At 42.9% G+C, this 22,274-nt stretch overlaps 1 protein-coding gene across 2 annotated transcripts in view; it reads right to left on the bottom strand.

Moving 5' to 3' along the window:
• The window catches only part of EXOC2 (exocyst complex component 2), a 120,893-nt gene that overhangs the window by 15,709 nt on the left and 82,910 nt on the right, over positions 1-22,274 (bottom strand). For both annotated transcript variants that reach the window (XM_064161105.1, XM_064161106.1), the window contains exon 23: positions 21,467-21,608. In XM_064161105.1, coding sequence (XP_064017175.1) covers positions 21,467-21,608 — 142 coding nt within the window. The remainder of the gene's footprint in view (positions 1-21,466; positions 21,609-22,274) is intronic.

The raw sequence follows: 22,274 nt of genomic DNA, 5'->3' as shown, positions 1-22,274 counted from the left end.
ATCCACCATCACAATATCTGACAGAAACTTTAAAATAGCACCATCCAATTTTGGGCCCTCCTCTCTAGACCCATTTATACTATTAAACATCTACGGAGATCATCCATTAAATTTAATTCCCAGTTTACACCACCTACTTTTCTTTTTTTTTCTCCCCTACCAATTAAATTTATCAGCAATTTAAACAACACTGTAAAACCATAGCAAAGATGCTTGTGTGAACTATGGGAAAAGCAGAAGGGAGAAAGATTTGTGGTTCAGGGGAGTAACGGAAACTCAGCTTTGAGCTTGCCAATGCGGGAGTCACGCAGGAGATCTTCAGACCGTGTACCGCTACCAGTTGTCCCACATGTAGTTCTCAGAGCTATGTTTCCCCCAAGTACATAGATGACACCATGCTACTACAAAACCTCCAGAGTGACTGAATAAGCCTGCAAAGGCTGGAACTGCATCACCAGATGTGTAATTTTAAGACGTGGAGAGGCTACCAAAAGCTGCACGCACAAATAGAGCAAAAGTTAGGATGCTGCTTCTGTGCCAGAATGCAACACCAGGCTTCAGACGTTCCCATTCCTTCTAAAGTAACTTGAGAAGGAGGATATGAGCATCAAACATGTCTTCAAAAGTTCAAAGATGGAACTGAGGATCAGTAAAGACAACTAAAGCACAGGGGAAATTTTAACCCAAGCATATGGGCTCAATACATTTAACTCTTCTGGGATCGGAACCTCATCTGTGATGGACACTTGGGAAGATGACCTTGCTGCTGTCTCTTGCTGAACAAGCCTTTCCCTCACCTGTTGTGGCATCAGCAGGTGCCTCTGCTCACTGCCAACAAACCACATCACACAGGAGGATGAGAGGTTGCAGAGAGCCAAGAGAGAAAAAAAAGGTTGCGAGGTAAACTCACAGTCAAAGAAAAAACCAGGCAGGAATATTGTTGTTATTATTGATAGGACAAGAGGAAATGGCCTCAAGTTCTATCAAGGTTTAGATTGGACACTTAAGAACAATTTCTTCCCCCAAAGAGTTGTCAGGCTCCGACACAGGCTGCCCTGGCCAACAATGGAGGCCCCATTCATGAAAGGATTTAAAAGCTATGTAGGGTAGATGTTGGGTAGGAGGATGGACTTGATCTTGGAGGTTAGCCTTAATGATTCCATCTATGGATGTGGTGGTGAGGGACATGATTTAGTGGAGACTTGGCAGTGCTGGGCTAATGGTTGGACTTGATGATCTTAGGTCTTTTCTGCCTAAATGATTCTGTGAAGGAGATGAAAGCCATCACAGGGAATCCAGTTTGACAGCTGTCACTCAGTCCTGCCTGCTTTTTGTAAAACAGAAGCCACCACAGAGGAATGAACAGCTCTTTGTATGTCAACCAACCTCCCAGTCCAGCTTCCAGACTGAGCTGATGGACTTACTAGAAACCTAAGCTGTGAGGGACTGAAACCGTACTGAGCCTTGGGTAGGCACAGAGCCACCAATTTAGGAAACAACAGAGAGCATTTGGCCTCTGCAGGAGGGCAGTGCTTGCATGGGCAAGCAACTGCTGGTGGTAGCAACGTTCCTCAGTGCCTCAGAAAACAGAACACTACATTTGTTGGCCTTGAGCCTTGAACATGACTTGGTTGAGCTAGGAAAATTGATGCCTGGGAGCCCAAAACTTCAAATTTTGAACTCATCCAAGTGGATGAAATACTTTTACAGTGTACTGCCCTGTTGGGAAGTTATGCCAGTAATGGCCAGCTCAGAAACTTCTTTTTTTTCTCCCTGAGTACTTTTCCTTAAAAGCTTTCCTCAAAAATAACAACAAATGATTTAATGATGCCCAAAGATTACTATTGTTCATACCTAGCTAAGGTGTTTTATACCCAGTATCCATTGATACTGGGCTGTTCCTGGATGTTTCATTGACTGTGCTGAGAGTAAATTCAGAGGACAAATGGACAAGAGCCATCTGCCCCCCTCTTGCTAGGTTTAGCTGAACTGATATTCTAAACGGTGCTCCCCAAGCTTTAGCTGTGTCATATCAAGCTTCACTGCAAGTCACACACAAAGTGGTTTGAACCATGTGTCAGTTAAGCTCCTGCAGCTCTTGAGTTTTTAATCTGCTATATGAAACTGCTGGAAAAAAAAAAAACCAACAACCTGCAGACATCTACTGCAAGTCGTTAATCAGTGCTGTGTAGTGCACATTAAAAAAGAAACTGCAGAATGGTATCCACAAAGCCATGGAGCTCTGTTAAACAGTCTGATTTTAACTGTTCCACTTCCTCCACATTCTGGCTGCCTTGCAGCTGAAGCAACAGCAGAGCTGACCAACTGCTCTAACTACTTGCGTGATTTCCAGTGGGTCAGGATGGTTTGTCCTCTGGGGAACTCATGCCACACAAGCACTACCCTGGGCTAGCAAATGCCCTGAATGATGGCAGCCCATCAACTTTATTTTTGGAGCTATTAATACACCCAGTGAGCACCATCCTGCCCATGCAGCCTGCTAGCAAATGCCCTGAATGATGGCAGCCCATCAACTTTGTATTAATAAAGCTATTAATGCACCCAGTGAGCACCACCCTGCCCATGCAGCCTGCTAGCAAATGCCCTGAATGATGGCAGCCCATCAACTTTGTATTAATAAAGCTATTAATACACCCAGTGAGCACCATGCTGCCCATGCAGCCTGCTAGCAAATGCCCTGCATGATGGCAGCCCATCAACTTTGTATTAATAAAGCTATTAATGCACCCAGTGAGCACCATGCTGCCCATGCAGCCTGCTAGCAAATGCCCTGCATGATGGCAGCCCATCAACTTTGTATTAATAAAGCTATTAATGCACCCAGTGAGCACCATCCTGCCCATGCAACCTGCTAGCAAATGCCCTGCATGATGGCAGCCCATCAACTTTGTATTAATAAAGCTATTAATGCACCCAGTGAGCACCATGCTGCCCATGCAACCTGCTAGCAAATGCCCTGCATGATGGCAGCCCATCAAGTTTGTATTAATAAAGCTATTAATGCACCCAGTGAGCACCATGCTGCCCATGCAACCTGCTAGCAAATGCCCTGCATGATGGCAGCCCATCAAGTTTGTATTAATAAAGCTATTAATGCACCCAGTGAGCACCATCCTGCCCATGCAACCTGCTAGCAAATGCCCTGCATGATGGCAGCCCATCAAGTTTGTATTAATAAAGCTATTAATGCACCCAGTGAGCACCATCCTGCCCATGCAACCTGCTAGCAAATGCCCTGCACGATGGCAGCCCATCAAGTTTGTATTAATAAAGCTATTAATACACCCAGTGAGCACCATCCTGCCCATGCAACCTGCTAGCAAATGCCCTGCACGATGGCAGCCCATCAAGTTTGTATTAATAAAGCTATTAATACACCCAGTGAGCATCATCCTGCCCATGCAGCCTGCTAGCAAATGCCCTGCACGATGGCAGCCCATCAAGTTTGTATTAATAAAGCTATTAATGCACCCAGTGAGCACCATCCTGCCCATGCAACCTGCTAGCAAATGGCCTGCATGATGGCAGCCCATCAAGTTTGTATTAATAAAGCTATTAATGCACCCAGTGAGCACCATGCTGCCCATGCAGCCTGCTAGCAAATGCCCTGCATGATGGCAGCCCATCAAGTTTGTATTAATAAAGCTATTAATGCACCCAGTGAGCACCATCCTGCCCATGCAGCCTGCTCAAGGAGTTGAAATACAGGTTGGATGGATGTCTCCTGACAGACAGCCTGCCTCACTGCCTGGCACATCCCACAGGATTTGCCTTTTCAGTCTAACCTAACCCATAACTGCCAACTTTTTTTGCAAGGTAAAATACCAACAGGTAAGATGGGATGGGTGGGAGGGGGAAGAGGCTCTACAAAATGAAACAGTGCTTGAGGTCACAGCGAGTCAGAGCTGTCTGCATGTGGAAGGTGCTATAAGAATTAAAAAGAAGTATCTGTGCAGACATGGCAGACATGGCTTGGACACAAACTTCAGAGAGGTACAGAATAGCTTCAGACTTCCTACAATTACAAATAACCAGGGCTGGGTGCTAGGTTGGACTGGATGATCTTGGAGATCTCTTCCAACCTGGTTGATTCTATGATTCTATGATTCTGTGATGAAGCTCTATCCACCAACCACCTTATCCAAAAAAATAAGCAAGAGGCAGTTCAGATTAAAGGTGAAAATTAAGATGAACACTAAAATACTTTTGTTTTTAGCCTGCAGCATTCCAAACAAACATGACTTGTAATGATCCTGAAGTGCAAACATTTCAGACTACAGAACTATGAAGTATGTATAGCAAAAAAATGGTTTACATTATGTTGGTACTGTAGAATCCTGGAGACATAAGAGTTGGAAAATACCTCCAAGATCAAGTTCAGCAGAAAAGCAGCAGCTTTTAATAACACAACTGCTTCGACTGGAAGAGACTTTTAAGATCATCAAGTTCAATTGTTAATCCAGCACTGCCAAGTCACCACTAAATCATGTCCCTCAGCACTACATCTACACAGCTTTTAAATCCCCTGGGAATGGGGACTCCATCATTTCCCCAGTGTTCTGTTCCAGGGCTTGACAACACTTTTAGGGAAGAAACTGTTTCTCATGTCCAGCCTAAACCTCCCACAGTGAAACTTGGGGCTGTTTCCTCTCACCCTGCCACTTGTTCCTTGGAAGACACCTCACCTGGAGTACTGGAGCTCCCACTACCAGAAGGATGTGGACGTGCTGGAGTGTGTCCAGAGAAGGGCCATGAGCATGTTCAGAGGGTTGCAGCAGCACTTCTATGAGGACAGACTGAAAGAGTTGGGGCTGTTTAGTCTGGAGAAGAGGAGGCTCCGAGGTGACCTCATTGTGGCCTTTCAGTATCTGAAGGGAGCCTACAAAGAAGCTGGGGAGGGACTTTTCAGGATGTCAGGGAGTGACTGGACTAGGGGGAATGGAGAGAAGCTGGAGATGGGTAGGCTCAGGCTGGACACGAGGAGGAAATTGTTCAGCATGAGAGTGGTGAGAAGCTGGAATGGGTTGCCCAGGGAGGCGGCTGAGTCCACATCCCTGGAGGTGTTTAAGTCCAGGCTGGATGGGGCTCTGGCCAGCCTGACCTAGGGTAGGGTGTCCGGGGATTGGAACTAGATGCTCCTTGTGGTTCCTTCCAACCCTGACTGATTCTATGATTCTAAGAAGAGATCAACCCCCCACCTCACTCCAACTTCCTTTCAGGGTTGTGATGCTATTTTGAAGCAAGTTCTGTATTGAGTCTTGCAGAGCACTTATCCTGGACTTGAAATTATAGAAAAAAATGGGAAAAAAAAAAAGAAATTAGAACTTAGAATTTCAGAATGACATCAAAGAAGGAGGTGACCTCTGATAAAAAATTATGCTGCAGACTACATGAAATACGGCTGAATCAAGGTGTTGTCCCCTCAAAATTATTTAGAGATCTGACTTTTATAATCAGGGAAAAATCAATGTGCCTCAGTTTGTTTGATTCCAATGTAACAATCAAAATTCCATGATGAATGAAGTACCCTAAGCTATCCCATGCTTCTGGAAAATGATTTTAAAAGCTGGCTATTATTTACAATTATTATAGTGAATGCAACACCTCGTTTAGAGAAACAGCATTTTGATTTCCAGGAAGCCTGAACCTTTCCAGTCTTCTAGCCCAGGAATAGCCAGAAACCTCAACTCATCTACAGCCCCAAGCCTTTTATGGGCTACGGTGCTGACACATGAGGATGTCACACAAGTTTAGTGAAGGGTCCCCACCCACACAGTGACATTACCTAACCTGACAACTGAAAAAACATAAATCTATCAAAAGGCAGAAAAAGCAAAGCTGAGATGGAACTTGGAACTTCCCCCCCAGACATAACAAAGCAGCCTCCTTCTGCTCACAGGCTGATAGGATACCAGCTTCAAATACTAGTACCACCAGTGGTCTGCTTTCTCAATCCAAGACAAGCTTCTTTGTTCCTAACTGCTAAAAATTCATTTGCTTTCATACTTTGCTCTTTGCCTGGATAGAAATGGTTTTTTTTTAGTGGATTCTTTGCAGGATGCTAAGAGCAGAACACAGCTCTGAAAACAGAACTCCTCTTTGGCTGCTTTAGTTCTTATATTCTCTACCCCTTCTCACTGACAAATACATTTCAAATTGATTTTAAATAAGCTAAGAAATAGTAGCTGTCAAAACCATAACAGAATGGCTTCAATTTAGTTATTGCTTCTGCTTTGCCCAAAGAAATGGGACACCAACTTGAGCAGAACTGAATGGACATCATCATGTTCAGTAAGTTCCTTCACGGCAAGTGTTGTGCAGTCTGATTTATAACACTACCTTTAAGTTAGTAATGTAACCTTTACATTAGTAACACTACCTTTATGCTAGTAATGCTACCTTTAAGTTAGTAATGCTACCTTTACTTTAGTAACACTATACATTTACGTTAGTAATGCTACCTTTAGGATAGTAAGGCTACCTTTAAGTTAGTAAGGCTACCTTTATGTTAGTAACACTATACCTTTATGTTAGTAATGGTACCTTTATGTCAGTAACATTATCTTTAAGATAGTAATGCTACCTTTAAGTTAGTAACGCTACCTTTACATTAGCAACACTACCTTTACATCAGTAACACTATACCTTTACGTTAGTAAGGCTACCTTTAAGTTAGTAATGCTACCTTTAAGCTAGTAACACTATACCTTTATGTTAGCAACGCTACCTTTACATCAGTAACACTATATCTTATGTTAGTAATGTTACCTTTAAGATAGTAAGATTACCTTTAAGTTAGTAACATTATACCTTTACGTTAGTAACGCTACCTTTAAGATAGTAAGGCTACCTTTAAGTTAGTAAGGCTACCTTTATCTTAGTAACACTATACCTTTATGTCAGTAACGCTACCTTTAAGATAGTAAGGCTACCTTTAAGCTAGTAACGCTACCTTTAAGTTAGTAATGCTACCTTTAAGTTAGTAACACTATACCTTTATGTTAGCAATGCTACCTTTATGTCAGTAACACTATATCTTTATGTTAGTAAGGCTACCTTTAAGATAGTAAGGCTACCTTTAAGTTAGTAACACTACCTTTATGTTAGCAACGCTACCTTTAAGTTAGTAATGCTACCTTTAAGTTAGTAATGCTACCTTTAAGTTAGTAATGCTACCATTACGTCAGTAACACTATACCTTTACGTTAGTAATGCTACCTTTAAGATAGTAAGGCTACCTTTATGTTAGTAACACTACCTTTATGTCAGTAACACTATACCTTTACGTTAGTAATGCTACCTTTAAGATAGTAAGGCTACCTTTATGTTAGTAACACTACCTTTATGTCAGTAACACTATACCTTTACGTTAGTAAGGCTACCTTTAAGATAGTAAGGCTACCTTTAAGTTAGTAACACTGCCTTTATGTTAGTAACGCTACCTTTAAGATAGTAAGGCTACCTTTACGTTAGCAATGCTACCATTATGTCAGTAATACTATACCTTTACGTTAGTAATGCTACCTTTAAGATAGTAAGGCTACCTTTATGTTAGTAACACTATACCTTTATGTTAGTAACACTACCTTTACTTTAGTAATGCTATCGTTACTATCTCCTTCTCTGAAGAGAATTCAGACCCACCCAGACCTTATGATCCAAAGCAACCTGCTCTGGGTGGCCCTGCTCTAGCAGTGAGTTGAACTAGATGACCTCCATGGGTTCCTTCCAGCCCCCTACCATGCTGTGACCAAATGTCACTGGAGAGTAACAAATAAATACAGCCTCAGGTCATAAAAGAATAAAGAGGTAAAGTAGGAGGAAAATAATTACATTAAAGCAGTACAGAAGTGAATCTGCAATTGCAGCACTTGCAGACTTGGGGGTTCATGTGATACACCTGACTAAATCTAAAGGTCATACGACTGCTCCTGTGCTATCAGAGAAGCAAACGACTCACTCGCAGACAATGACTCCAAAATCTCATTTGAATGTACCCAAGAATGTAAAGTTTTTCACTAGCCACTTCCTGCTGTTGATGGAAACATTCCCTCCTTTAAGCAGAGATGGATTTCAAGGTACTGTACTTAGTAGTGTTGTTTTGAGAGCACATTCAGAAGAAAATGTGAATGTGTAGGCAAACTGGAAACTCTCTGGAGAGATTACCCAGTTATTTAACCACATTTCCTGTTTTTTAACCCGTTTGTCCTAAGTCAGTCCTTAGACTACTGACAAAAATAGATACGAGTGTGCTATAAATAGCTTATTAGCAGGTCTGTCTTGGTAAAACTGAAAATGTTTTGATAAATCTATTGTTCTTACTAACTTCATGCTAATTAAACCCTGAATGAGATTAACATTTCCTTGAAATCCTTCCCTGCATAGCTCATGGTAATGGTAAATACACAGTGCACTTAGGAACAAGGGAACGTTGTAAGAGCTAACAGGGACCTCAAAACAGCCACCAAAACCCAACATTCAATGAAGAAATTAATGGCAATCATAGAATCAACAAGGTTGGAAGAGACCTCCAAGATCAGACCTCCAATCAACTAGACCATGGCACTAAGTGCCTCAGACAGGCTTTTCTTGAACACCTCCAGGGATGGCAACTCCACCACCTCCCAGGGCAGCTCATTCCAATGGCAAATCACTCTCTCTGGGAAGAACTTCCTCATAACATGTGGGGCAAGTGCTTTCAGAAAGCACTGAAGCAAGGGAGGGCAGAATCTGATCACTGAGAGTCAGAACCCAGAAAAAACACATTCAGGCCTTAAGACATCATCTCTGATCTCATTCTTGTTTTCAGGCCTTAAGACATCACCTCTGATCTCATTCTTGTTTCCAGCCATGACACTATGTTGATGTAAAACAGCAAACATCACTTGAAGGACCTGACAGAAGTAGCCCTAAAACTCCTTTCCAAAAAGCATGAAACATGAAGGCTTGCAAGACTTAGATCACTTGTAAGGTTTGAACTATTTTAATTCAAGCAACAGAAATTATGCCATGATGTCCAAAGAACCTGAAAGGTTTTGTGTTTCAGATAGCTTGGAGGAGGAAGAACTCCACCAATATTGTGGTTAATACCTTTGTCTCTGCATGGACTCCACTCTACAGCAGGAGAACATCAACAGAACAACACTGGTGTCCCATGCTGTTGTCCAAACTAAGATGTCTTTAAATAAAGCTGCTGAGGCAGTTCCCAACCTTCTGCCACTCCATCCCAACAGCTGGAAGGATTTGAGGGACATCTGAAGAAGCCTGCAATATAAACACTTGCTGCTTTCTGACCACACACACATTAAAGTCCACTGCTTTTTGGGCCAGAAGATAGTTTGCTTTACCATTAAAAACATGAGGAGCAAAACCTTTATAGGATTACAGCAGGAAATGTGAAGCTTGATGGTGCATCTCTTGGGAAGAGGATATGTTTGCTAGCAATTTGTACTTCAGAGATGTGCAGGTACTTAAGGTCAGTTTGACAGGAGTGCATTTTCTCAAGACAGTTCAGTTAAGATACAGAGTTACTTTTGTTTCTTCCTTCAAACACAGAACAAAGTGTAAAGGGCCTTTTACCAACCCAGACTTAAAGGTCACGAGAGAATGATGCACACCACCACATTGAGAAATGAACTGTAGAGAGTCTCAAATTGCTTGAATTACTGTAGAATAAACCAAACTTCAACCTGTTAAACTGGTAACAAGAAATCTAAATGGCAGAAGAAAAAATAAATAATCAAAACCCTATAAACCACAAAAAATGCTTGTGCACTGGTCTAAGAAACTACCTGTTTGGGAGCTTAGAGACAATCCAACATCACAGAGACAGCGATTTGCCATTGGAATGGGCTGCCCAGGAAGGTGGTGGAGTTGCCATCCCTGGAGGTGTTAAAGCCTGGATGAGGCACTTAGTGCCATGGTCTAGTTGACTGGGTGCTAGGTTGGACTGGCTGATCTTGGAGGTCTCTTCCAACCTGCTTGATTCTATGATCTTTTCACCTGAGCACACACTAACCACTACTTGACAGCAAATAAGCCCTAGCTGAGCCCAGTGCTTCAGATAGAGGACCCTGAGAAACCTCCCTTTTTATGGTTGCCATTTAATTATTACCATAATCTGGCACAGCTACGGCCATTAAAAGGTGCTCCTCGTGCACAGCTGCCCCATCAACATGGGGCTGTAACCTATAAAGGTTGAGACTTTGTGCTAGTTTGAAGCTAGACTGTTTTGGTGAGAAGAACTAGATTACAGGCTGTCTGGGGGTCTTCAAGAAAAGCCTGGATGAGGCACTTAGTGCCATGGTCTAGTTGATTGGTTAGGGCTGGGTGATAGGTTAGACTGGATGATCTTGGAGGTCTCTTCCAACCTGGTTGATTCTATGATTCTATGAAAAGGAAACAGTGGTGATGTCTACTTCACTCATGGGCTTGCTGAGATGTTTAAGAACAAGAACATAACTACAGATAATAGAGTCACTCTCTGGGGTTTGGGCTGCACTTCTCTGTCTAACCTAACCTGCCATTTGTTTGATTAATCCATCTGCTTCCTAAGCCCCCTGGCCGACCCTCCAAGCTACCTTGAGCATAAGGCAAAGTCTTGGGTAAGGTAGAGGGGTGGGAGGAAGGTGGAAGGGTAGTTGAGAGCCCCTCCTGGGGACTTAGGTTTCTGGGAGGGCTGCTGTGTTTCTGTACTACCTTTTAACTTGTATATTTCTGTCTATAACTGTATAAATATTGTAAATCTCTGCTCCTATATTGTGCTAAGCTGTAAATAGAAAGCTTCACTCAATTTCCAGAGCTGCTGAGTCTAGTCTGGGTGATTTTCCAAGGTGTGGGGGAGTGGGTAACACCCAAACCATCACAGACTTTCAGACAGAACAGGAGCACAGGCACTTCAGAGCCAACATGGTGCTGACCTAAAGCATTTAAAAGTAAATTATCATTTCTCCTTCTGCATTAATGGTATTCAGGCTGTTGAGTCTTTTTCTTTTGGTTGAATTTAGTTGGCTCTCTATGTTTGACTTCAGGGGAAACCCAACACTATCAAATACTCACAGCTATCAAATATCTAAAGTAGCTGGTTTGAGGGAGATGAAAAACCCCTGCACTACAAGAGAAGACATTTAAGCTACAACATAGCATGTGCCACCCAGAACAAAGGCATTGCTCTTCCTGAGAGGGGAAAAAAGGGTTCTGAAGAGAGATATTTATGTGTGAGATTCCTGGATGCAACACATCCTCCTTCTTGACACAAAAATGAATACATCCAACAATGTTTCAGTATTACCCAAACTTTTGCATCAGTTGTAGGCTGGTTTCCTAAGCAAGAATTACTTACATATTGTTAACCAATCCCCTCTATAATTTTCAGCACCTAATAGCCAGAACATTCTGAAAGTTCTAACATCAGAAGATTTCTCTTATATAACAATTTTGATGCTATAGGATTTTCCATTGCTAAACCTTACCAACAGGTAAGGTGCTGAAACATTCACAGGGCAAACGTCCCTGGTGTGACCATGTTCTCACTGATTTTAGCAGTTTGTAAAGCAGGATTCAGATCCTTCTGTGTCTGTCCAGGACATCTGGAGGAGTGAGAACTCGAGGGCTGTGTCCTGGCCAAAGAACATTGTTTACAACATCTGCAAGCAAGAGAAACTCTGAGGTAAGACAAAATATGGCATGTAAGAGGGGATAGACTGCATATATATTTGGCCCATTTTCAAAGCAGACACTGCTCTCTCTCTCTCTCTCTCTCCATATATATATATATATATATTTAGAATAGAATAATGGAGTGATTTTGGCTGGAGCAGACCTTTAAGATCAACAAGTCCAACTATTTACCCAGTACTGCTAGGTCACTGCTAAACCATCTTCATCAGCACCACATCTACACAGCTTTTAAACCCCTCCAAGGATGGGGACTCCACCACTGCTCTGGGCAGCCTGTTCTAGGGTTTGACAACACTTTAGGGGAAAAACTGATCCTCATGCCAACCTCAACTTGCTGTGGTGCAACTTAAAATTGCTTCCTTCTGTACTATATTTGATACATATTGGACCCACTTTGCAAAAAGCTAACTGCACCAGCAGTTTTGTCAGAAATTAAGGTAGAGTGTGCTGAGCTGGCACCTGCTCTGCTGAGACACAAGCTAGCTTTTCCTTTTTCAGATTTAATAAACAGAGCAGCTGGTGGGTGGTAGAGCAACAGAACAAGGGGACACAGTCTCAAGTTGTGCTGAAGGAGGTCTAGGCTGGATGTTAGGAGGAAGTTCTTCCGACAAAGAGTGATTTGTCATTGGAATGGGCTGCCCAGAGAGGTGGTGGAGTCACTGTCCCTGGAGGTGTTCAAGAAAAGCCTGGATGAGGCACCTAATGCCATGGTCTAGTTCACTGGACTGGTTGGACTGGCTGATCTTGGAGGTCTCTTCCAACACTGTTGATTCTATTCCACGATTCTGTGATGCTACCAAGAATACCACAGTCTTGGAAAACTAATACTAACACTTCAGCCTAGTACTGGTATCATAGAATCATAGAATCAACCAGGTTGGAAGAGACCTCCAAGATCATCCAGTCCAACCTAGCACCCAGCCCTAGCCACTCAACTAGTCCATGGCACTAAGTGCCTCATTCAGTCTTCTCCTGAACACCTCCAGGGATGGTGACTCCACCGCCTTCCTGGGCAGCCCATTCCAATGCCAATCACTCTCTCTCAGAGAACTTCCTCCTAACATCCAGCCTAGACCTCCTCCAGCACAACTTGAGACTGTGTCCCCTTGTTCTGTTGCTGGTTGCCCGGGAGAAGAGACCAACCCCCACCTGGCTGTCGTTTCCATGCTGTTCCCTGTTTACCTAAGAATTCTTCAAATTCCTCCTAAGTGAGGCACTTGGGTTAAAAAAAGAACCAGTTGTATCTCTTCACTAAGAACCCATGCTATCTCTTCACAATTTTGACATGATCTTCCAAAAGCCTGAGTAAGAATTCTTCAAATTCCTCCTAAGTGAGGCACTTGGGTTAAAAAAAGAACCAGTTGTATCTCTTCACTAAGAACCCATGCTATCTCTTCACAATTTTGACATGATCTTCCAAAAGCCTGAGTGTGATAACTTGCCCTGTTTGGTGGTCCTTGCCAATCCCAGACACATTTCACTTTACAGATACACCCAGCAGCAAGTCACACTATCACAATATCACCAAGGTTAGAAGAGACCTCACAGATCATCAAGTCCAACCCTTTACCACAGAGCTCAAGGCTAGACCATGGCACCAAGTGCCACGTCCAACCCTGCCTTGAACAGCTCCAGGGACGGCGACTCCACCACCTCCCCGGGCAGCCCATTCCAGTGTCCAATGACTCTCTCAGGGAAGAACTTTCTCCTCACCTCCAGCCTAAATTTCCCCTGGCGCAGCCTGAGGCTGTGTCCTCTCGTTCTGGTGCTGGCCACCTGAGAGAAGAGAGCAACCTCCTCCTGGCCACAACCACCCTTCAGGTAGCTGTAGACAGCAATAAGATCACCCCTGAGCCTCCTCTTCTCCAGGCTAACCAATCCCAGTGGTGACTGGGACAAGTCCAGTGGTGACTGAAGTGAGCGATACGGAGCAAGCCCTTCACGCTGCCCCCCAGATAGCTCAATGGTGAGGATTTATGTAAAGACAAGAAGCATCAATTAAAAACATATGTATATCACCCATAAAAGAAGGTATCTCTATGCACCAGAAAGAGACAGAATGACCAATTCAATGGGAAAAGCAAGTCACTTCTGTAATTGTCAGGTATACAAGAAATCAACAGCTCTATCAAAACTGAGAACAGTCGAATCCAAAAATCTCAAGCAGTATTTTCTTTCATTAACACAAACCAAGCATAGCCTGCAAGAATATTCATTTATTTCTTTCAAACACATCATTTTTTTGAGGCACCCTGGAGGTGTCCTTTCATGATTTTATAAAACCTAGAATTATTAAAGCCTTTCAAAAGAGAGACTGGCACTTGGAAAGTGGCGTACTCTTCTCAGAATTCCTGAAGCCAATGGGACTGTAATAATAGCCTGTCACATGCAGAATGACAGCAACTTCACAAATGGAGAATGGGCATAGAGATATACTATGTTTATGAATTTACTTTGCTTGTCACTCAAGCAGCATTCTTGTAAGAAGTGAGAAAACTGGAGCTGACCAATCCAACAGAGAACAGTTTCAGAGAGAAAAGTATTTGGCACAATATAGAATCGTAGAATGCACTGGGTTGGGAGAAGAGACCTTTAAAGGTCATCTAGTCTAACCCCACTGCAGTCAGCAGGGACAATGTCCCTGACTAAATCATGTTGCTCAGAGCCTTAGCAAGCCTGACCTTGAATGTTTCCAGGGACAGGGCTTCCACCACCTCTCTGGGCAACTTGTTTCCATGTTCCACCACACTCTTAGTTAAGAGCTTCCTAACCTCCAATCTAACTCTACCCCTCTCTACAGACACTGAAGATTTCAGTGTCTGGTTATGTTCACAGAATCATAGAATCAACCAGGTTGGAAGAGACCTCCAAGATCATCCAGTCCAACCTATCCCCCAGCCCTATCCAGTCAACTAGACCATGGTAGCAAGTGCCTCATCCAGTCTCTTCTTGAAGACCTCCAGGGATGGTGCCTCCACCACCTCCCTGGGCAGCCCATTCCAATGGGAAATCACTCTCTCTGTGCAGAACTTCCTCCTAACATCCAGCCTGAAAAGGTGAGAACTTATATCAGCTTCCAGTGTTACTATTTCATTATTTCCCCCTTCCAAGTTTCACTGAATCCTTAACAGCATTTTAAACAGGGCAGAGATTTGAAAATGAAGAATGTCTTTGCACGACTCAAACAATAGAGTCCAAAAATCAACATTTGGAAGCTATCTGGACTCAGGAGTGACCCACAATAACTGGAAAACTTCAGATTTTATATATATGTGTTTTTTTTCACAGTTCAAAGTAAAGGCTTTTAATATTTTGAATTATTTCAGGCACTGATCAAGTCCAATGCCATAATTTCACCCACACATCAATAAAGTTTAAGTGTTTCATTAAATCTGAATTGCTGTTCATCGTGTAAGCTAACAAAAAGCTTTTTATTACACTGGATCTGCTGCACCCTTCGAAGTCTTACCATATTTTCCCACTTAAAAACTAAGAGGTCAAGGGCTTGATAACTTGGCCACAGAAAAGAATATGCTCCCAGCTGAATACTGCATAGAAAGTTTGCATAGAAAAGTGAGAGTCTTCATTACACTGCAATTCTCAACTTAAAACTAGGCACAGTCCTGAGCTAAAAGTGTTGCAGAAGCACCAAGCAGCTACTTGCTGACTCGGTTAGTTTGGCTGTGCAGTGGCAAGGTTCATCTTGCAGATTTTAGTGCTATTGCTGTTTTTTTGTTTAATGTGTTAATAATTATGGCATCCCTAACTACTGCAGGTATCAAGGGATTAGTGGAGAAGTCTGGTCGTCACCTCCCTTCCATCGTGAATTCAGTATGTGTCCAGAGATGGGCGACGAAGCTGGTGAAAGGCCTGGAACACAAACCCTATGAGAGAGGCTGAGGGAGCTGGGGGTGTGCAGCTTGGAGAAAAGGAGGTTCAGGGGGGACCTCATTGCTGGCTACAACTACCTGAAGGGAGGTTGTAGCCAGGTGGGGGTTGGTCTCTTCTCCCAGGCAACCAGCAACAGAACAAGGGGACACAGTCTCAAGTTGTGCCAGGGGAGGTCTAGGCTGGATGTTAGGAGGAAGTTGTTGGCAGAGAGAGTGATTGGCATTGGAATGGGCTGCCCAGGGAGGTGGTGGAGTCACTGTCCCCAGAGATATTCAAGAAAAGCCTGGCTGAGGCACTTAGTGCCATGGTCTGGTTGAGTGGCTAGGGCTGGGTGCTAGGTTGGACTGGATGATCTTGGAGGTCTCTTCCAACCTGGTTGATTCTATGATTGTGCTATGCTTGACCATAGGACAAGGGGCAATGGGTGGAAGCTGAGGCATAGGAAGCTTGATGTAAACATGAGGAGGATTTTTTTTTCACTGTGAGGGTGTGAGCACCCTGGAACAGGCTACCCAGGAGGGTTGTGAAGTCTCCCTCTCTGGAGGTATTCAAAACCCACCTGGACACATTCCTGTGTAATCTGGTAGAGGTGATCCCATCCTGGTTTGTGGGTTAGACTGGATGAGCTTTCAAGGTCCCTTCCAGCCTCTGATCATTCACCTGGTCATAAAAGGAGATCAGGTTGGTCAGGCAGGACCTGCCCCCGCTAAATCCATGCTGTTTGGGTCTGATCCCTTGGCCATCCTTTAAGTACTGCATGATTGTACTCAATCCTGCTTGCAGTGAGGTCAGGATGAATATACAGATGTGTTTAGCAAGACAAAGGGTTAAGCTGTAACTTGGGAGCTCCCATTTACATATCACACACTCCAATCCTTTATAATTTGAGATAGAGGACTAAGGCTTATACAGGAGTCCTTTAGTGACTTTATTTGCCAATGCAGAACATTTTCCCCCACCTTAATATTATAGCATCTATTTCTTGCATGCAACAGAACTGCAAGAGCATGGTTGTTTTCTTCCTGTTCACATAGAAAGATCAAGCTGCATGGTACAGCCCTGCAGCAAAATAGCAGAGTTTGGCCTTCCTAAAGCATAGTAGGCCAAGCCATAGTTAGCCTGGAGAAGAGAAATCTCCAGGGAAACCTCATGTGGCTTTTTGGTGCTTAAAGAGACTGATAAGAAAGATGGAGAAAGACTTTCTGCCAAGGGCTTTTGTGATGGGATAAGGGGTGATGGTTTCAAACTGAAAGAGGGGGATTTATAGTAGATAGAAGGAAGGAACTGCTTACACTAAGCACAGTGAGAGACTGACCCAGGTCATCCAAAGAGGCAGTAGATGCCCCATCCCTGGAATCATTCCAGATTAGGTCAGATGGGGCTCTGAGCAACCTGCTATAGCTGAAGATGTCCCTGCTGACTGAAGAGGTGTTGGAGTAGATGACCTGTAAATGCCTCTTCCAACTCAAACCAGTCCTGTGACTCTATGATAAAAGACACAGACAATTCCTAAACACAAGACATCAACAGTTTCAGATCTGTTGGGAGTTCAAAATCATCTACACCTGGCAAGATAACTCTGCAGTCAGACATCTGAAGTGTTAGAAGAAATCTAAAGGGTTACAAGGATTTCAAACCAAACTATTTTGAACATTTCAGTCAAAAAGTAATTGCCTATATCTCAATAATAATAATAATATATATAAAAAGAATATCTCTACTAAATCCAAATGTTTTTAAGATGTAAATGCACTTGTCATCTTGCATGTAAGCAGGGTGCTGGTGCCCCAGATTAAACAAGAGAAGAAAAGTTAGGGTTGACAAGTATGTCACTGTGTAACTACAAATTAAATATGCCTTTTGAGAGTTCATTTTTAACTGCTGAGTCCCTTTTCATCAGGCTGTTGCCATCATATGGTTTTTTATTGGGTTTTTTAAATTAGACAACTAAGAGATAAGAGAATGTGACAAGTAAATCAAACCTGATTTAGTCGATCTGACATGCTTAATCTTTTACTCTAAGAGCGGCATTTGATGCATTTGAAATGTTCCAAACAATGCCCCCTTAACATGCCAAATGAGAAGAGAGATTTAACTCTGTGATATTCAATTTATGCCAAGTGCAGAATGAATAGACATAAAGCACAAACAATCAGCTTTCAGCCAGAAGTGTGAAATCACCTGAAGCTTTCAATGCAACAGGAAACTTGAAATACTGCAAAAACATACAACTCCACATCTGACACAACGAGCTGAGCAGAAGATATGTACTTTAAGTTTGCTAGACCAGCTCCTGCAACTCAGTGTGCTGTGAGTTTTCATGGAATCATAGAATCACCCAGGTTGGAAGAGACCCTAATGCCATGGTCTAGTTGACTGGACTGGTTGGACTGGATGATCTTGGAGGTCTCTTCCAACCTTGTTGATTCTATTCCATGATTCTGTGATGCTACCAAGAATACCACAGTCTTGTAAAACTAATACTAACACTTCAGCCTAGTACTGGTATCATAGAATCATAGAATCAACCAGAGATTGAGAGACCTCCAAGATCAGGCAGTCCAACCTAGCACCCAGCCCTATCCACTCAACCAGACCATGGCACTAAGTGCCTCATCCAGGCTTTTCTTGAACACCTCTGGGGACAGTGACTCCACCACCTCCCTGGGCAGCCCATTCCAATGCCAATCACTCTCTCTGGCAAGAACTTCCTCCTAACATCCAGCCTAGACCTCCCCCGGCACAACTTGAGACTGTGTCCCCTTGTTCTGTTGCTGGTTGCCTGGGAGAAGAGACCAACCCCCACCTGGCTACAACCTCCCTTCACCCCAGGATCCCATTGGCCTTTCTGGCCACAAGGGACTTGTGATATTGCTAAAAATAATTTGATACTTGCACACAAATGCTCACATTAATCATCTAAAAGGTTGAACATTCACATACTGCATCCACTTGTTCCGGTAGTAAGGCACTGGAACGGGCTGCCCAAAGAAGCTGTGGAAGCTCCAAGCCTGGAAGTGTTCAAAGCCAAGTTACATGGGGCCTTGAGCCACCTGGTCTAGCAAATGTCCTTGCCACAACAGGGGACTTGGAACTGCATGATCTTGAAGATCCCTTCCAATCCAAACCCGACTGATTCTGTGATTCTGCTTTGTGCTTGCATGGCCCAACTTTCAATCCAGAGGAGTATTTTCTACATAGATTCAGAGTACCACAACCACTTCTGTTCACCCTCCAAAAGAGTATAGGTTTGTGACCCAGGAGAGGTCAGAGAGCCTGATTTTGTCAAGTGTCCAAAACAAAATACATGCATTTCAAAAAGAACTACAAGTCAACACGACCTACTACTGAGAGAAGAAGGAACAAACACACACAAAACCATTTTGTAGGCTGAACTAGCAGATTGACCAGCACACACAAAAAACATACTTGGCAACTGATGAGCATTCTGCTTCCCATTATCCCTTTCAGCTCTCTTAATTCTGTTAATAACATAGATTAAATTAGAATCATAGAATCAACCAGGTTGGAAGAGACCTCCAAGATCAGCCAGTCCAATCTAGCACCCAGCCCTAGCCACTCAACTAGACCATGGCACTAAGTGCCTCAGCCAGGCTTTTCCTGAACACCTCCAGGGACGGTGCCTCCACCACCTCCCTGGGCAGCCCATTCCAATGCCAATCACTCTCTCTGGGAAGAACTTCCTCCTAACATCCAGCCTATACTTCCCCTGGAACAACTTGAGACTGTGTCCCCTTGTTCTGTTGCTGGTTGCCTGGGAGAAGAGGCCACCCCCCACCTGGCTACAATGTCCCTTCAGAACAGTTTCAGACAAGAAAAAGTGAACCAAACTAGATTTCCTTGCTGCTGCACATTCAAGTCTTTTATTATCAAGACTCCGAAGTCATTGTCAAAATTAAAATGTAAATTAAAGTTATTTATTAACAATAAACCTAATTAAGTTAATAACACTGCCTTCTAACACCAGCAGTCACACCTCGGATCAAAATCAAGGGGCAAACGTTTAATAACATCCTGCTCAAGTTCTGCCTGACATTTAGAGCTTTCCTCTTGCAAAGGGCAGGTATGTTGAAAAACTGAATAATAAAAGTTTTGGCACAGAGATTAAATTAAAAGTTGCCCCATGCAAAACAATTTGTCCTTCCTTCTATTTAAAAGTGTAACAAAAAACATATGCCTAAAGAAATATCTGATAGCTACAGGACAGTTGGCCAAGTGAGCAGAGCACAGGCTTTGACCATGGTGACTAGATAGGGCTGGGTGCTAGGTTGGACTGGATGATCTTGGAGGTCTCTTCCAACCTGGCTGATTCTATGATTCTATTTAAAGTTTTACTCTAATATTAGGTATTTTTCAAAGCTTGCTCCACATTCAAGTTGCCTATTTTTGCTCTGATTTATTCTTTGGACCCACTCCTTTATTACAGCTCTTCTCATTCTTCCTTTTCCCTGTGAATGATATATCATTTTGCAATAGCCAACTCTATAAAGCAATCAACATAGTACATGTTGTTATGTTAATCACTGATTCACCTCAAATTAAGACAAGATCAGACAGCCAATTGTGTCCTGTGCTGCATCAAGAGGAGTGTGGCCAGCAGGGCAAGGCAGGGGATTCTCGCCCTTGACTCTGCTCTTGTCAGACCCCATCTGGAGTACTGTGTACAGTTCTGGAGCCCCCAACACAAGAGGGACATGGAACTGTTGGAGTGAGTCCACAGGAGGGCCACGAAGATGCTCAGAGGGCTGGAGCAGCTCTGCCATGAGGACAGGCTATGAGAGTTGGGGCTCTTCAGTCTGGAGAAGGATTTGAAGAGACCTTGTAGTAGCCTTCCAGTATCTGAAGGGGGCCTACAGGGAGGCTGGGGAGGGACTATTTACAAGGTCTTGTAATGACAGGACGAGGGGGAATGGGTTTAAACTGGAAGAGGGGAGATTTAGAGTAAATGTTAGGAGAAAGTTCTTTACAGTGAGGGTGGTGAGACACTGGCACAGGTTGCCCAGGGAGGTTGTGGCTGCTTCCTCCCTGGAGGTGTTTGAGGTGAGGTTGGATGAGGCCTTGAGCAACCTGCTCTAGTGAGGGGTGTCCCTGCCTATGGCAGGAGGTTGGAGCTGGATGATCCTCGAGGTTCCCTTCCAACCTAGACCATTCTATGATTCTAAGATCCCCTTCAAAATGCCGTGTTTTTCACTACTGCATACTCGGTATTAACCAGGCACTCATTTGCTACAGGATTTAGATGGATTAGTTTTAGATATGACAAATTAGACAGTCAAAAGGACCTGAATGTTCTGATGCACACAGTATTCATCACTTAAAAAACCTCATTCATATTATGCTTACTTAAAGCATCTAAATAATGACTAACACCTCAGTCATCTTAACTTATAGCTGCCCTTCTCCAAGGGTTGAATGTTCTTTGCTGAACTATTCTTACAACATTCATTTTCTCATCATGTTACTTTTCAGAACTGTAATTACATCTATTACAATAGTAGCCAGATTCACTGGGAAAGGAAAAAAAAAACCTATCCCAAACAATCCCAATGAATTTCATAAGCAAACAGCCAGAATGTCTTTTAGAATACCTCCTATTATATATAAGCAATGAAGCAAAATAATCACAAAAAACAAGTATTAAAGAGATTATCAATGATAAAAGCTGCTTTAATCATTTGGGGGCATCTGAAAAATGATTTAGGAATTAAGTAAAGCCTGTGAGAAAGAACTTATAATGAGGACTTGTCAAAAGTTGAACACACATCTGAGAAAAAAGTTTTTAATTGTACAGTATATTTTAGCTCCTATCAATCACTGTTAAAATAATTTCAGAGTTTAATAAGCAGATATTTACCTGCTGGAACGAGGCAATCTTTCCAATCAAAATATCCTGCATAAATGCCAGGTTCTAATGACCCAACGATTGGATCTGCCTTGAATTCAATGTACATCTCAAACAGTCTTTGATCCAGCTCTTTCAAAGATTCCATACTAACCTAAAAGACCAAAAAGATAACAGAATAAAGAGTCAGTAACTACAGGAATTAAATCAGCTCCCCCCAGAAAAAAAAAAATGATTTCATGTCTTCTTTAATTTTTGGTGAAGAGTGGCAATTATATTTCACTTCAAAATTACATATATAAGAACTTAGGAAATTCCATATTATTTCTACATTCTACCAAGCAGAAGTTGTTTTCTTTTGGTTGTTCTCAGGAAAAAAGGCATTTCTGGACTAAGCACAAGGAGTGCCAGAGAAGGTAGATCACTCTGTATGTCTAATGGCATCTTTACCTGTGTGTGTCAGCAGGTCTTGATCTTGCACCAAGTAGACAACTGAAATATGCCCACAGTAGTTTTCACTTTATTATGAAGATTTTCATATAAAACTTAAGATGTACCAATTGTAGTATCACAATTTCTCATTATCTGCTCTGGACTTCATAAAACTATAGACTGGTTTGGGTTGGAAAGGACCTTCAAGATCATCTAGTTCAAGTCCCCCTTCCATGGGCAGGACATCTACTAGACCAAGTTCCTCACACAAACTGACTTTGAACAATTCCAGACTTAAAGAAGTTTATGTGGCAGAGACTGGAACTAGATGATCATAGAATGGTCTGGGTTGGAAGGGACCTCCAAATGTCATCTAGTCCAACCTCCT

Source organism: Pogoniulus pusillus, chromosome 21 (genome assembly GCF_015220805.1).
Source record: "Pogoniulus pusillus isolate bPogPus1 chromosome 21, bPogPus1.pri, whole genome shotgun sequence".
In the NCBI taxonomy this organism is placed as follows: Eukaryota; Metazoa; Chordata; class Aves; order Piciformes; family Lybiidae; genus Pogoniulus; species Pogoniulus pusillus.
The sequence above is the reverse complement of the archived record's forward strand: the minus strand, read 5'-3'. Positions and strand labels throughout refer to the sequence as shown.